Source organism: Protomyctophum parallelum (genome assembly GCF_964188405.1).
Source record: "Protomyctophum parallelum genome assembly, chromosome: 3".
Taxonomy (NCBI): domain Eukaryota; kingdom Metazoa; phylum Chordata; class Actinopteri; order Myctophiformes; family Myctophidae; genus Protomyctophum; species Protomyctophum parallelum.
The window spans coordinates 34,751,643-34,769,618 of NC_139698.1; the positions used below are offsets into that span (position 1 = coordinate 34,751,643).

Here is a 17,976-nt window from a genome sequence, read left to right on the forward strand (position 1 = left end):
TTTAATGTTGACTCAAGAGTTCATAAAATAAGCATACAAATAGGTCAGGGAAATAGAGAGAGAGAGAGAGAGAGAGAGAGAGAGAGATCAAAAGCAGATGCATGTATTTCCCCCCAACAAACCAGACACTTCCAAATAGGATTCCAGTTATGTATTCCAATTACTTTGGCTATTCATTCAGTGTAACAGGCTCCTATTGCTCATTTTTGTCCAGCCAACAGACTGTGAGTAGTGGCTAGAATTAAGCGATACTTCCTCACGTGCCAATGTACTCTCTGAAATGTCCACATTCCTGCTAATTTATGTTGTGACTGCATCTGATTGATGCCAAGCTTATAGCTGTTATGTTTGTAATGGTGACAAGACATGATGCATGTTCGCATTGGCAACACTGCCTGTTTTTAGAGGCTGTGTTGCTTTTTTCTGGTGGGTTTAATTAGCATGAGTATGATTATCAATGGGTGTGTTGCAGGTGGTTAAGCATAATTAAATATTATTTATTAGCACATGCATTTTACATTCCATAGGGCTTGACCACACATGGACAAATCAACTTGCAACGGGAGTTGTAACTATTGAGTGAAAGATGATCTTGTTTTTATATGAGGCATATACAGCTTATTAGCCAGGGATCCTTTTTAAAGGTAATGAAAAGTGAGTCATTTGATTGGTCATGATTTAATACTTAGGAAGTATAGTAGCACATGCATTCCATACATGTTGAGTTAAGTTATTGAAACTGACCATGGGGCGCGGGTTGCCAGTTTCGTTTTCCAAGCAAATGGGTCTAGGAAAACATTGTGTTTTCTGAAACTGAAAAACATGTATAGCTTGGACTAGTTATCAATCACATGATATATGGAATGTCCCAATTCATTTATTTTTTATAGCCTACTATATTGTTTGTTCTGTAAATAAATTGGTATCGGCCGATTATTTAAAAAAACAAGAAAACAGTGCTGAAAAAAAATCGGTATCGGGATCACCTCCAAAAAACGTGATCGGAGCACCCATACATGTGCCTCCTATTCCCTCATCAACACATCTGATCACCCTCGCAATGTCTCGGTCGCTTTACTAAGTAGTTGTTGCGAACGCAGTGATTGCGAATGCAGTGAGCACTAACTATGAGACCCTGCAGATCATGTCTGTCTGTGTGTGTGTGTCTGTCTGTGTGTCTGTCCCGCTGTGACACCACCCGCCCGCCACCAGAGGGCGCAGCTGTAGCACACACACACACACACACACACACACACACACACACACACACACACACACAGTAGAAAACGTAAAAAAATTACTAACTAAAAATAAAATTAAAAGTACGTAATTTATTCTAATTGTTGTTATTGCAATTTACGAGCTGCGTTCGCTTCCCGCGTTTGCGCGTCTTACTTGTGCTAGTGGTTTTCATATATTGTTCACAGATATATTAGCTAAATCTGGATTAAAAAAAATATGAATTTCTAGCGAATATGTTACCTTAAGATTTATCTAACACTGTTGTTTCTCTATGTATTTGTTTGACAAATGTTTACGTAAACACAGCCTGTGCCTGGACTGCCTGAGTAAACACGGAATGGTCTCTTCCTGTTGAGAACGAAGTGTAACTTTCTCTAGTGAATTATTTTTACTGTTCTTACTGTTCAAGAACTATGATTTTTATGTTGCCACATTTGTAAGCAATAAGCCACACAAGGTCCCATGTTACCTGTGTTTTATAATGTCTGAGATGGTTGGAGGCATTTCACTTTGCGTCGTGCCTCACTACACCTCTCAGCCATTATAAAAGGTAACCTGACACCTATTGCTTTAGTAGTGTTTTAGTGTTTATGTGTTAGAATTACAAAAAAACTCTCTGCACGTTACGAGAAGAGAGGATGAAGGGAATAAACATCAGGCTGTCAAAATATGTATAGTGGAAGGTGTGTACAGTATGTTGTATACCCACTTATAATGTGTTACTTGTACATCAGTTAGGTTTAGCATTGACATCAAGAGCAGGGCTTGGCATTAAGGCTTGTCTGCTTGTCCGGGAAGTTATGATATGTTCAGTCCTGCACTCATTCCGGGCCCCTCGCCGGAGAGATTTGTATTTTACTAAATATACGTTTTCTGCCAGAACTTTCAAATGAATATGAAACTAGTCGCCAAAACGACTCCAAGCCTTAGGAATTAATTATTGGGTGAGTACACATGCAGTGATACAAGTTTAAATGCCGATGAGGTCAGTCTATGGCTGTGTATTTGGAATACATGAAATGTATATTAGATCACAGACATTCTAGGGCTATTAACTTGTAAACTGAGAATATTCAACTAATATTCAAATCCCCAAAACCAACATACAGTTAGTTAATTTGAAATGTATTTGTGTGTGCTCGTGCTCTGGACAAGTGACGTTTGTGTCCAGACAAGTGAATGGGAAATTGCCTCAAAAAGTTAATGTCAAGACCTGAAGAGGCTACATATTCTGAACATTTGAAACGGTTTCAATACTCATTTATCGACAACACTGTGTGTTCTCAATCTCATATAACTCTTGCATTTTTCTTGCTTCAATAGCAATACACCGGCCACACACATATTAGACATAGACACAGACATACTACTGTACGCACGCACGCACGCACGCACGCACGCACGCACGCACGCACGCACGCACGCACGCACGCACGCACGCACACACACACACACACACACACACACACACACACACACACACACACACACACACACACACACACACACACACACACACACACACACACACACACACACACACACACACATTTTTATTATTTACTATAGTCCTACTAGACCCCAATAAATTACATCTGGCCACAAAATATCATGGGATCTTCTGAATGTGTCAAACTGACATATTGAGCCTATTACAGTGTGGCTTCCCCCCTGTATATAGGCTACCTTCATATTCAGTAGACATATGTAATTTCTTGGGGTCTAGAAGAATAAAAAAAAGAAATTGCTATAAAATTATGTAAAATAATACATATTTAGCCCCATGCTCGAATGCCCCCGCCCCCTTATCAAAAACAGCTAAAATCCCTAAAACGAAAGAAAGCAGCAAATGGAAAAGATTTAACACTCATTTTTTACTTTCTCTAATAACAACCTAAAACATGAACCTTGTTTGAAAAAAAACTAAAGTTGTCCTTTAAACACCCACATTCATCTTCACACAGTAAAATCCTCTGTGTTCATTTATCCATTTCCTAACTCAGAGTGTACAAAATGGTAATTTAACCACTTAAACCCTATACTTATAGTTTTCTGGTTTCCCATGGCGCACTCTTGTTTTTGCTCAATATATATGTAATAGTTGATCAAACGATCGTGACAAATCATGAGAACAAACACAACCTTTTGGGCCAACCAAATAATTAGAAAGAAGAAAGGGCTGGGTACAACACTTTTTTCTTCTTTGTAATTATTTGTTCGGCCCAAAATATTGTGTTTGTTGTCATGATTTGTCACGATCCGAGTTAGCTTTGTTCGAGGCTTACAGATCTTTAAATACATTATTTTTTAAATGTCTATGGGAAAATGCATAGGGAATTATTTCCTGGGCCTGACTGCGACGCTCTATATCGATGCTAGAGGCTGTCTGGGAATTCGGAAGGTCCCTGAGCAAGACCCTTCACCTCGAACAGCTCCCCCATGTGCGCCCATCTGAGCCATCTGAGCAGCCATCTGCTGCATAAAGTCCTTTCCCCTCCCCTGCTGCCCCTGCTGGGGACCAGAAAATAATCCCCACTTCACTGTCTGTGAAGGCTATAGTTCACATTCACGCAGGGATGAAACAGTGATCCCAACTTTGAGTCTCTAGCCTCTGCATACTGATGATTTCAAAGCATAGATAATTCATCAAGGAATGAGACGATGTGAGAGCAATAGAGCAAAAGCAAGTTTGATAGGAGTATGAGGAGTCTCTCTCTCTCTCTCTCTCTCTCTCTCTCTCTCCCGGCACATTACATATGCTGAGCTTGGTTTGGCCTCGGGCCAATTCTCTTATATTTCCACAAAAAAAGACAACATTTCCTCAAAGCTAGAAGCTTGTGAATGATGTGCATATGTCACCTGGTATTGTCACGACCCCTGAAAAATGACATCCAAATACGACATCATACATCCCAGGTTAAGTGTTTCATAATAATAGTTTATAGGTTTTCTGCTGGATATATTTGGATCTTCAGTTGTAAACACAGCGGAGGGTGGTTGGACGCACAATGCATCTGTTAAAGGGGGAACTGCGATATAGGCAAATATATTTCCTATGCAGAGATACTGTACGCCTCTGAATACATGGATTTGGTACCAAGATAACACTATTTGCAGAAATGGCTTTATTTGAACATTCCTGCATGGGCTGGATTGTAATCTCAACTTCAAGCAGACATCTATTATCTCAGTGAATATAGTGTGTAATGTGTATAAGAAGACCCTGCTGCTTCGCAAGAACCATGCAAGCAAGAACTTATCTTCGCCTCCAGACCTCCACACTGCAGCACATGTCTAGGTCTGCCTTATTATTGGCTTGATCCCCGCAGATCTGTGCTACAACTCAAAGCTGTGTGACTGAGTGGTGTGACTCTTTGTCCTGGCCTCTGCTCACTCCGAGAGAAAGAGCATTCCAAACTCCCCACAGCTAACAAGTAACCCTGGCTGGCAAGTATTCCATAGATTTCTTTTTTTTTTGATAGATGGATGGATGGCTAGACGGATGAATGGAATGCTAGCTCCAACTACTCCTGCACGCGCACACGCACACACTGCCCCAAAAACCTTTATTTCTGAGTTGCTGCTATCCAATGATTAGATGTAGCCTGTAGCCAGCTACACCATAAAAGAGGAGAACGAAGGAATAATAATCCAATGGGCTTCATCTCCCGGCCTATGCAGACGTTGGAACCCCAACAGAACAGGTCACGTGATGTCAGAGGCTTTCAGAGCAACTGAAATTGCAGATGGCTGTGTTAATCCCAACTAAGGCTCTGTCAAACAAAGTGATATTTAATTGGTTAATGATTGTTTTATATAAATTGCAGTGGCGATAACTTGCCACCAAGGTTGATCATTGGGAATTGGAAAAAAAAATAACACAGTAACTCTCAGAAATGTTGTTTTCAATGCATTACTGTCTCAATGCATCAGAAAACATAAAATAAAAAACAACCTAAAATTTCCCAAGGAAAGGAATATAAATTAATGTTTATCTGCCACATTATAAAGGAAAAGAAACAACAATGGCAGCAGCAGGGCTGCCACCACTCACGGTGAGCAGCGAGTGTCTGCCACGTTGTTGTAGGGACAACCTTTATTCTCTGAAGGGTAGTGGGCCTTCAGCAAATACAGGTTGTCCCTATGACAACCTGGCAAACTCTTTTCCCTCCTGGCTTCCAAGCTGTGGAATGACCTACCTCCGTCAGTCAGGAATCAGGATTGTAGATTCACTCCCCAGTTTACGCCGCAAAAGTTTGAAAACACTCCTCTTTATACATCATCTCATCCAATATAGCACTCATCCAATATAGCACAAGGAGTCCTGCTACTGACTGAGATGGGGAGGATGTAATTCCATAGTTTTGGAGCTTTGGCTAGGGTGTCGTACTGACGCAATATTACACGAGAGGGTGTGCGTTAGCATGATTATTGGCACACCAGTGACACACAGGAACGAGACGGAGCCGAGTTCCGAAAGCATCACGGAACAGTTATACAACAGTTACCTGTTTTCTCTCTCAAAATAACAACCTTTCTGTGAGTCTGCTCTGCGAGACTCTGATCTGCCAGGTAGATAGTTCTTTCAACCAATCCCATTGCTTCGTTGGAACTACCTGTTGTATAATAAAGGTTGGGTCAGTTGTTCTCTTCTGGGTTTGCTGTTCAAAGTGTGCTGAAATGGGCTATATCATATACTGCAGGGGTGCCATCATGCCTTGTAGTCTAGGTCATCAACAGCTTTTGTTTTTACTTCAAGAACTGGAGAAGCATTAAATGTTGGGATGTTGAAGACGTGTTGTACTGTAGCTGTAGAGTGGTCACTGCAATATGTGTCTGCTGACTGTCCAGGACCACTATAGTTTACGGTTCTTGGCAGTTTGAGCGGGTGTCACCAGGACTTCCCCCGAAGGAAGAAGAGAAGTTGTGATTTGTCTGTGTTGAGCTTGAGATGGTGGGAAGACACCACTGTGAGGTGTCAGCCAAACATGGAGAGATGCACACTTTAACCTGCAAGGAAGAGGGATGGAAGGAGAGAAAACTGTGTTTTCATGTTATTCAGATTCATGCTGTTTACATGTTCACAGATGCTACAAAATGTATGTTATTATAGATTTTCAGTTTTCTTATACACAGATGTGAATTATGTTATTTCCTAGGTTTGATGTTTGCACATGTCAGTTGATGCAATCACCCTGTTGGCACAGTAAAATCCTAAGGGTTAATTTATCTAAAAAAATGTAGTAACACTTTTTTTTTACTCTGTACACAAGCAGATTTAAGTAACATATTATGCTGTCAGTTGCTTTCAGCTATTGCTATTTCAGTTGTGTGGAGACTCAAAACGTGCAATCTTTCCTATTTTATTACAAATTTCTTTCTCAGCCAAGTTCTGTGGAGATCCGGGTACGCCGGCCAAAGGAAGGAAGGAAGGGCGCAGTTTCATCTTCAAGTCTGAGGTGACATTTATCTGCAGCAGCCCATATGTCCTGGTGGGCTCCACAGCACGTCTGTGTCAGGAGGACAGCACCTGGAGTGGAACACAGCCTCGTTGTATAGGTACCACTGATTCATCTGGTCAAATTGTTCATGTTCAATGTGTCAGTGTATTATAATATTGCAAAGAATAGAACAACAACAATACTTCATTAAATTAACACTCTGGATTTAACTATGGTGTTGGTTTGTTTCAAGGGCCATGAGGCATTGATATGTGGAAGTAAATTCGGGGGCACTTGTATAATTTGAGGAAAAAACTAGTTTCCAAATGTGATTATGTTAGATTTGCTGGTGTCATAAATTATACAAACAAAGGCGGACATAATTAGAGCTGGTATACTGATATGCACTTGCATGACTGGAATTAAATAAATTATGCTGCTGACCAAAATTATTAAATTAGAGATGTACACAATGGGAAAATTGTCTCTCACTCTTCAAATAGTCCTCTCAGCACAAACACACTGTGGGAAAGGATGGGTAAAGAGGGTTAAAATGTCATCAGCTAAAATTAGGTTGTCACTGTCATTGTGCTTTTGAATTACTTCCAAACGGTCTGCACATTGTGGCAATGAGCCACAATGAAAACAAGAAATGATGGAGCTTGCAGGAAAACAAATTTCACCCACTGATTTACACCTGTAAGCCATAATGTGCGTGACAATACAAACTGATTGTGATTCCTGTTTCAGAGCCCTCCAAGACCACCTGTGAAAACCCAGGAACACCAGAACACGGCTTCATGAACTACACAACAGGCTTTAAGGTAAACTAGAAAAGTAATTACAGTACAGTACAGTACAGTACAGTACAGTACAGTACAGTACAGTACAGTACAGTACAGTACAGTACAGTACAGTACAGTACAGAACAGAAAAGATATTCTGTCAATAAGGCCATTCAAACAACAACTTGGACAGACCAACCTCTGGTTTCTTCTGCATTCATGTTCCTGATGGTTTTTGATTCTTGATCACTTGACTGAAGTCCAATCTACTACTTTTTTAGGTAGGAGCATCTTGGTCTTCACTGGTGACTGTAGTCCATTTGTTTGGAAACCACTGCTGTAATTTAACGTTAAAAAAAGAAAAGAAAAAAGAAAATAATTGTAAACAGACTTTTTTCAAATGTTATGAGCTTGTAGATTGCCTATTTTCACTTTATAATTATTCCACTCTACTGGAACCATGACTATTATATTTATTCCTAAAGCCTGCTACTGTGCTTTCCTTAATCCTGTGCCTGCCCACTCTGGATTTCTCATCATTAGTCCGTTCCCCGCCGGCAGTTTATTTCTATATTTGTTTATATTTTTTACCTCCCACCTCCAGCAAAGTACAGCCTGCTCCCGCAGTATGTTAATTGAAATCCAAATATGAACAGAAACACAGCATGAGAGAGATGGACAGGTTTTTACCATTTCAGCACCACGGACAGACACAGTAGGCTGGACAAACTTCTGATCAGTATACACTGTACAGTAACAATTGGATGTTTATCTGTTTGTCGTAATAATATTTCAAAATTATGGTCTCGTCCTCCGCGAGACAATCAATGTCAATTAGTCACTAATTTAATTAACAAAATGTTCCTTAGGGGTCCACTTGGTTACATTTGGACACTAGGGCTGACTCACACTGCCCAGTCAGAAATGTACTTTGTGCTCTTTAGATACCACAATAAAATTATGAGAAGAAGGTGTTTTTTTTTTTTATGTTCTGTTTATTCATTTTTTGTTTTTTACAAATAGAAGTAAATTCAGAAATAAAAACAGAGTGACAAATACAAAAATAAACTAAAACACACACAATAACAAAACACAAACTCCAAATCAAGACAACCAAAGAACATTCAAAGCACAACAAAACAATAAAAACAATATATAAAAAATAAAATAAAAACTCCAATATAGTCAATATACATAGATCATGGTCACAAACATCATCCAGACAAGACAGGTTGGGCTGTCAGGCGACAGTTATACAGGTTCAATCGGGGGCACAAGTGTAAGGCGGTCAACATGAGATAGAAAAGGCACTCCAATTTAGTCAATATACAAAGCAGATCTCGGTCACAAACATCATCCAGACAAGACAGGTTGGCAAGTCAGGCGACAGTTAATCAGGTTCAATCAGGTTCAATCGGGGGCACAAGTATAAGGCGGTCAACATGAGACAGAAAAGGATGCCATGTTTTACTGAATTTGGAGATTGAGCCACGCAATGTATATTTAATTCTTTCCAATTTAAAAAATGCAGTATGTCAGATATCCAACGGGAATGTGAAGGGGGGTATGTTTTTTTCCAATACATGAGAATAAGACGTCTTGCCAGAAGCGTCACAAAAGCGACAAGGTCAGATTGATATTTAGGCAGGGGGATAGTATCAGGAAGGACGCCAAATAGGGAAATAATAGGGGATGGGTCTATGGGAAACTGTAACACATCTGAAATAGTATCAAATATAGCTGACCAAAAAGACTGTAAGGCTGGACAGGTCCAAAACATATGAAGAAGATTAGCTGGAGCCTGGTGGCATCTATCGCACGTTGGATCAACACTATCATAAATCCTGGCTAACCGAACCTTGGTCCAGTACACCCGGTGGAGAAATTTACATTGCAACACCCCATGTTTAGCACATATTGATGAAGAATGAACACGACCCATAATGGCCTCCCAGGTTTCATCAGAAATTTCTTCCTCCAGGTCCTGGGCCCAAATATTCTTATAGGCAGTGGTTGAAGGTTGAAGGTCAAATAATGAGGTATAGAGTGACGATATCTTTCCCTTAAGACTAAGAGGAGCTGCCGCTATAATTATGTCTATAGGTGAATTAGGTGGAATAGTCGGGAAACTAGTACATTTTTGGCGAACAAAATCACGGACTTGCAAGTAACGGAAAAAGTGGGTTCTGGGTAGCTTATACTTTTGAACAATCTGGTCAAACGAAACAAACGTGCCACCATCAAACAAATCTTTGACTGACTTAATGCCATGATCATACCAAATTTTAAATGCCCGATCTTGTAAGGAAGAAGGAAATAATGGATTTGCACACAGAGGGGTTAGTAATGGGAATAGTTGAATATCAAAATGGCGTCTAAACTGAGTCCAGATATTAAGAGTCGACTTAACTAAAACATTGGAAGAGAATTTAGATAATGGCGCAATTGAGGGAGCACATACTAAGGCAGTCAGAGAAGCCGGGGCACAGGAAGTGGATTCCATGAGCCACCATGCAGGGGATGATTGTAGGTTGTAGTCATGCAGCCAATACAATATAACTTGAAAATTAGCAGCCCAGTAGTAGAACAAAAAATTAGGTAGTGCCATTCCACCAAGTTGTTTTGGTTTCTCTAAGATGGTCTTGCGCAGCCTCGCCATATTTTTGTTCCAAATAAACCCCGAAATAATAGTATCCAAATTTTTGAAAAATGATTTGGTAATAAAGGTTGGTATACATTGAAAGAGATACAGAAATTTAGGAAGAATGTTCATTTTAACCGAATTAATACGGCCTGCAAGTGTTAACGGCAGAAGAGACCAGCGCTCAAGATCTTGTTTGGTACGGGTTAAAAGTGGAGAGAAATTGTGTTCAAAAAGTTTTTCAAATTTATCTTTAACGATTACCCCAAGATAAGAAAAACCGTGGCGGGAGACTTTGAAAGGCAATATTTCTAATGGGTAGTCACGGGCAGCATCATTTATCGGGAAGAGCTCGCTCTTATCAAAGTTTAATTTATAACCTGAGATTTCACCAAAAGACTCGAGAATAGAGAGGACATAAGATAGAGAGGTGGCTGGATCAGAGATATATAAAAGCAGATCATCAGCATATAATGAGACCTTGTGCTCGGCACCGCCTCTAATTATACCACTCAAGTGCGGGCTCTGTCGTAATGTCATGGCAAGCGGTTCAATAGCGAGTGCGAAAAGTAGGGGAGAGAGAGGACAACCTTGTCTTGTCCCTCTGAAAAGGGGGAAGTACTCAGAGTAGTTGTTATTAGTATGAACCGAAGACATTGGAGATGAGTACAGTAAACTAACCCATTTAAGAAAATGTTCGCCAAATCCAAATCGGTTTAAGGTTACCAATAAAAAGGCCCATTCTACTCGATCAAATGCCTTCTCGGCGTCTAACGAGATAAGTACTTCCGGGTATTGAGAAGATGAGGAATTATAAATAATATTGAAAAGTCGCCTAATATTAAAAAATTAGTGTCTATTCTTAATAAAGCCCGTCTGATCTGAGGAAATAATACAAGGGAGAATGGACTCAAGTCGCAGAGCTAATACCTTAGCGAGTAGCTTTACATCAACATTCAATAGGGAAATGGGCCGATAAGAGCCACAACTGAGAGGGTCTTTGTTTGTTTTTTTAAATGAGTGAGATGGAGGCTTGGCGCAAAGTTTGGGGGAGTTGACCACACTCTAGAGATTCAAGAAACATTTTTGTCAGAATAGGAACTAATTTGTCAGCAATTTCTTTTATAAAATTCAACCGGGAAGCCATCAGGTCCAGGACATTTTCCACTCTGCATAGCGGTTATAGCATCAGACATTTCTTGGTGGGAAATAGATGTATCTAAATAACCTTTCTGAGCAGGGTTAATGGTGGGGATATCCAATGATTCAAAAAATGAATTATATTTCTCCTCGTCAACTGATGAATCCGATGAGTATAGAGTAGAGTAAAACATTTTAAATTCAGCATTAATTTCTATTGGGTCAGTCGATGTGCCCTTAATTTCAGTGATCATCCGGGAAGCTGCTGACTGTCTAATTTGGTGGGCCAATAATTTGCTAGGCTTCTCTCCAAACTCATAATAGGCGTGTCTCGATTTTAACAACATCTCCTCAGCTCGTTGTGTGGATAAAACATCAAATTCAGATTTGAGGGTGATAATCTGTTTATATAAATCTGCAGAAGGTGTGGATGCGTATTTATTATCCAGCTCTGCAATGAGTGCAGTCAATTTAGTGAGCCGTTCCGTATTCTGTCTCCTTTGGTGGCCCATATAGGTCTGCTGAGATGCTGAGATCTCTGGGGTGGTATTAGTACTGATAAAGAAGTCAATTTGATCATTCAAGAACTGCACAAAACCCTCGTCCGAAAGCAAGAGGGAGTTAAAACGCCAGGGAGCGCGGGAGTCAGTTTTCCCCACAAGGGAGATATCCATCGTCACAGGGCTATGGTCTGAAATAACAATGGCATGATATGAACAGCCTCGAACCGAAGACAGAAGTTTATTATCTACTAAAAAGAAATCAATACGTGAAAATGTATGATGGACTGGACTGAAAAAGGAGTATGCTTTTTCTGTAGGGTTAAGAAAACGCCAAGGATCTGAAACAGCATATTGATGGAGAAATTACTTAATTACTTTAGTGGATTTAGATGTTGTGGCACCCTTCAACGAGGAGCGGTCTAAGGCAGGATATAAGCAGCAATTAAAATCCCCACCCAAAATGAGCTGATGAGTGTCGAGGTTTGGTAGTGAAAACAAAAACTTTTGAAAGAAATTATCATTATCTCAGTTTGGTGCATAAACATTTGCTAAGACCAATGGAGTATTTTGGAGCTTTCCTGTGACGATAACATAGCGGCCCTGTGGATCTGCAATAAATTTACAGACAGTGAAGGGTACCGACTTGTGAATTAAAATGGCTGCTCCTCTAGATGACTCACAGGATCCCAATCCCAATACTGTACTATAGTGTACATGTTGCCCTACTGTATTGTATATTCCCATGTCAACAGGGAAGCTAAATGGATACAGCACCAAAGTCTGATGTCAATATCGGTAGAGGGCGCAAATCCACGGGTTCATGTACTTTTTATTTGCATTGTAATCCCCATAGGGGGATCTTAGATCGCCTCATATAAGAAAAATAAACATGTCATCCCGGCTGTTTCACTTATATGGATATGAAGAATCAACTGACTAAGAGAAAACGCTATTGTTACTGCTACTGACTTCGCTCTATTATGAATCATTTTGCATTCCATTGGATGATGCTCTTCTTCTTCTCTTCCTTCAGTACTCAAACATACATCATTCCAACCCGTGCAACATCTGAGAATAAATCCCAAATGAAGGCAGATTATTGGGTCTCCTGACCGTGATGGTTTTGATTTTAGAATATAATGAAATTCCCCACGGATTTGACAGCAATGGATGAGAAAATTCTATTATGTATTACTTGATGTGCAGTTATCGAAAAATAATACATAAATGATGTGGAGGCGTCGGGTTATCCTGCACAGAGTGCATCGTTTTTGATAACATGTACGTACTGTATATCGACACATTCTGTATGCTATATGTTCCCATCAAAGATTGAAAGGTTAATATAAAATCCATGTTGTGTTCTAGGACAGCTTGTAGCTAATGTTGGCTTACATTAATACACCGTCAATACAGTAGGCCTAAAGTCTGCAACTGTATTACTGTATTCATTTAGAACAATTTGGGAAAGGGTGTGTGTGTGTGTGTGTGTGTGTGTGTGTGTGTGTGTGTGTGTGTGTGTGTGTGTGTGTGTGTGTGTGTGTGTGTGTGTGTGTGTGTGTGTGTGTGTGTGTGTGTGTGTGTGTGTGTGTGTGTGTGTGTGTGTGTGTGTGTGAGTGCGTGCGTGCTTGCGTGCGTGGTTTTGGAACAGGGACCATCGCCTATGCAAAGAAAATAGAACAAACACAATTGAGCAGGCCAGGCAGTATTTCTTTTTCTGATGAGCTTTTCAGACGTGATGCTGGGGGGGTATATTGACATTTTCATCAGTGTATGTATTGACCCTCTTCTCTTCTCTCCTGTCCTGTGCTTGTGGTGTTTGTGTTTGGCCAGGTGGGCAGCAGAGTGGAATTCCATTGCCAACAAGGCCACCTACTGCAGGGCTCCACCACCAGGCTCTGTCTGCCAGAACTCACCTGGACAGGAACCCAGCCCACCTGTGTCCGTGAGTAATGGCTCATCTCTGCTTCTTAGCTGCTCTCTTTCTGTCTCCCACTGTCTTTCTTGTCTCCCACTGTCTCTGTCTCCCACTGTCTCTCCTGTCTCCCACTGTCTCTCTCTGTCTCCCACTATCTCTCTCTGTTTCTCTCTCTGTCTCTGTTTCTCTGTTTCTCTCTGTCTCCCACTATGTCTCTCTGTTTCTCTCTCTCTGTCTCTGTTTCTCTGTTTCTCTCTGTCTCCCACTATCTCTCTCTGTGTTTCTCTCTCTCTCTGTGTTTCTCTCTCTGTGTTTCTCTCTCTGTGTTTCTCTCTCTCTCTCTCTCTCTCTCTCTCTCTCTCTCTCTCTCTCTCTCTGTGTCTCTCTCTCTGTTTCTTTCCCACCGTCCCCCCACTCAATCCCCCATCCGTCCGTCTGTCTTTCCGTACATCCCCCTGTCCACCCGTCTCCCCATATCTCCACAATGTGACATGTGACATGGCTGTCCACTACGTGGTTGTACCATGACAGTGTCCTTGTTTTCCCTCCATCCTTCATCATTCCTCTGCCATTTCTCAGTCGCTTCCATCCGTCTCTGCCATCGCCTCTGTCCCACATTGCACCCATATAGTTTCAATCAACCTGCCATTTTCAGTCACTCCGAGAGACTTCAGGTGTTGACAATGATTACATTCTGTCTCAACTGCCGGAACTGTTGACCTGTCCTATACACCAATCCAAGCCCACAGTGCAGATTGATTTGTTTATTGTTCTTTCCCAACCTCATGCTGCACTTGAGAAATCATAGTTGTATTCCCCTGAAATGTTCTTTCCTCTGTCATTTCACATGATAGAACAGATTATATTTTCTTGTACTTTCACACACTCAAGAAATTGTGGTTCTTGGCTTTGAATACAAAGTGTGGTCCTTTGAATGAATATACAGTTTTACATTTTGACCCCTACCTGCCATTACAATGTAGTTCCAGTCAGATTTTTGTTTAGTTATTCCTCACCATGTAAACACTTGATCTTTGGTCTGTATCATGGCAAGGGAATGTAAAAGATTTGATGTATTTTGTTATCTTCAATCCAGATACCCAGAGGAATGTCCTGGGGCGATTTGAGCTGAGGCAGCATAAACGCTGTAGCCTTCACAGACTGCCCAATGTTTTTGCTGCACTGCTGTGTGTGTGTGTGTGTGTGTGTGTGTGTGTGTGTGTGTGTGTGTGTGTGTGTGTGTGTGTGTGTGTGTGTGTGTGTGTGTGTGTGTGTGTGTGTGTGTGTGTGTGTGTGTGTGTGTGTGTGTGTGTGTGTGTGTGTGTGTGTGTGTGTGTGTGTGTGCGCGTGTGCGTGCGTGTGCGCGCACCTATACCATAGTATGCAGAGTGTTTCTGAGTGTGTTGGGCCTGGGTCAAACTGGGATCATAAATCTTCTCAAATACCTTTTTGTATGATTGAAAGATCTTGTTGTCTCCGACTGTGAAGCCACTTAACTTGATTCAAAACCACAAAATCCAGCCATCTGGCACTGATCATACAATTTTAAAAAGGTTTGGAGGATTGAACATATTGTGGATATGATGAGGACCAGTCAAAATTAACCACATAAACCCTTATTCCCTATTCTTGGCATATGACATAGGTGAATATTCAGTGATGAAAAGAGCTACAAGCCCATGTGGCAATGTGACACGTTGTTGATGTTAAGCACAGCTAGACTCAAATCAGGTAATACATTATAATTTGCCAAGAGACAATACAACAGCAAGAAAGGTCATGGCTACTTTAAAAGCAGTAGCCACTATAACCAGATATAAAAATAGCTTTTAGTTTAGTTTTTCTTTTAGATGAACACACCAAAGTTGAGGAAGGCATGAAAAGTTCAAGTTGTCTTTTTGGTTTCTGGCGTATTCAAATTAAACATTTACAGTACTTTGCGTTTCTGTCAGTTTGGTTTGTTTGGAATATGGAAATCAGCCTGCTGACTGACTGTGTAACTGCAGAATATGAACAATTAGCCACTTAACTTTGGAAACAATGCAATACTTGCAGTCTTTCTAAACAGTTGTCAGCCATAGAAAATGAGTAAGTATTCATATTTTGCAGATGGTATTCAGCAGAGACTGTCAACTAGGCTGCTAGGCATATGCCTTTATGGGAAGTCTAAAGACACCTGGCAGGCCAGGAAACACTATAGTAAACATTAAATCAATATTTAGTTTACATGGGCCAGTGAGCTAAAATATCATCCTAATTATCTGCTAGTCAGGTACAAGACATTATGTGTTGCTGCCCTGCGGAAAACCATGCAGCTAGTAAGGAAGAACTAATAATTTACTCTAGAGAAATGGAGCTGTGAGGTTGTTCCTATGGTCATGTAGTGCTGCATGTAGAGCTTTGTCCACTTAACCATTGCTTGGTATACAGTAGCTGTCCATGTCTGGCTAACCTTGAGGACGAGCACAGGGATCCATCATTCGCTGTGCTTCCATCACCACCTGTCCCTGTCGATCTCCATCTACCTGAAGCACTATCAGACTTTCAGAGGCATCGCATTGCATTTGAACTCTGAGTGAACACTGTTCAGAACGAAGTACAAGACTCTTTTGAGTCCTCTTGTAATCTCATGAGTAAAAACTGGAGTGCTAATTCAAATTTTAATAAACATGGCACTTTATAACTTAAGTGAATGGGAGATGTGTTATGACGTAGTTGCGACATGTTCTTTAGGGACTTGCGCTTCATCTGTATTCATGTTATGACTGTACAGCCTGCTTGGACATAATGCTGACAGAATGTCATTTTAAATGGGTTACGTGGAGAGGGTGCTATTTTTGTTGCCAAACACTACTGTATGTATACAGTATCCAATGGTGCATCACACCATGCAATGTAAACAGATAACATGAAATATCCTCATGAATCATGTATTCATCTCATTTCAAAAGTTCCTTGTAGCTACGTACCAAAGTCGGCAAATACTGTTTCATTTTCTCTGTTTGTCAATCTTTCAGTATGTTTACTGAATAAACATCTCAGATAGGAGGTGGTACATGCAAAACAACATGCAGCCTATTTTGTTGTTTTTGCTTACTTTTGATGCAGATATTATGTTCAAATGTTTCAGCCCTCTGGCCTTCCTTGAGCGAGAATGTTGTTAGCTGAATGTATGCATTAAAAAAACATTTGAATAATATTCAAGATTGTGTCGTTATATCTTACTAGAGGTCAGAACCGACCGATATGTCTGAGTCATAGTGTAGGGGACTATGTCAGAGTACCCTTTGTACTTGGTGATTGATTAGCATATGCCCATAACTAGTATGCCCTGCCCATATATGGCCATATCGGCAGTTCTGGACAACTGGATATCCATAGATGCCCATATGGACATAATGGGTCGGGTCGGCGTTCTGAACGATCACATTATCCTAACAACTCGGCGGTGGGCATTATAGTCACATGCCTATTATATGGGTGTATCGTTTATGTTTATGTCTGAGTCTCTGCATGTGAAAAATGCTCAAGTTAATTTCCTACAAATGGATGTCACCCGGTTTTCACTGAGAAGTGTTACTGAGTCGACATGGTTGCTACATAAGTTTGGTATGAAATGTGTCAGGAGTTGAAGGCCATTTTATAATGTTTTCTGCTTCTCTTCATAGTATATGTCAGATAGAACAGAAAAGATTGGAATCTCAATGACATCACAGATGTAGTTGAACCCCTGGCATTGCAAGTGCTTAATGCTCCTTAGAGGGAGGACACTCAGGCTATTAAGCCCTCTATCTGGTGTGCAGTGTCTTAGTCTCATCTGCAGTATAATGTTTAAGCACATGCATGCCCATACATTCTGTACGTACAAGGGCATGCTCACATGCACTCAAATACATATTGACATTGACAGGAGGTGTCTTTGCGGGAGGCAAGAGCGATTTACAGTTAGCTCAGCCAGCCTTATGTATTCCACCAATGACAACCTCCCCCCCCACCCCCCCACACACCTCCCTGAGTCACACAGTCTCCTCCTCTTTGAAGGCCAGAAAGTGTCTTTCATCCTAGCTGTTTGCATCCACCGCTGCTAATGTCATTAAAGAAGCCATGAAGGGCCAATTTAGTGTCATGACAGCTGTCTCTCCCATTTGACAGCTGGCAACTTGTTTGTTCTCCCACAGGTGGCAACATTATTCAGGATAGCTATTTTCTTATCTATACCTCCATGCTTGAATGTTTTGGTGTTCAATCAGGACCATTCAGGATCCTCTCAAAGCCAATATATTTGCGTTTTTATTTTTCCATGCAG

At 40.8% G+C, this 17,976-nt stretch overlaps 1 protein-coding gene across 1 annotated transcript in view; it reads left to right on the forward strand.

The window, feature by feature from the left end:
• Nucleotides 1-17,976, forward strand: part of LOC310855938 (CUB and sushi domain-containing protein 3-like) — a gene marked incomplete at its 5' end in the record, with an annotated part of 374,665 nt that overhangs the window by 344,355 nt on the left and 12,334 nt on the right. Inside the window, 3 exons of the mRNA XM_083761135.1 lie at nucleotides 6,628-6,801; nucleotides 7,434-7,507; nucleotides 13,586-13,697. Coding sequence (XP_083617261.1) covers nucleotides 6,628-6,801; nucleotides 7,434-7,507; nucleotides 13,586-13,697 — 360 coding nt within the window. The remainder of the gene's footprint in view (nucleotides 1-6,627; nucleotides 6,802-7,433; nucleotides 7,508-13,585; nucleotides 13,698-17,976) is intronic.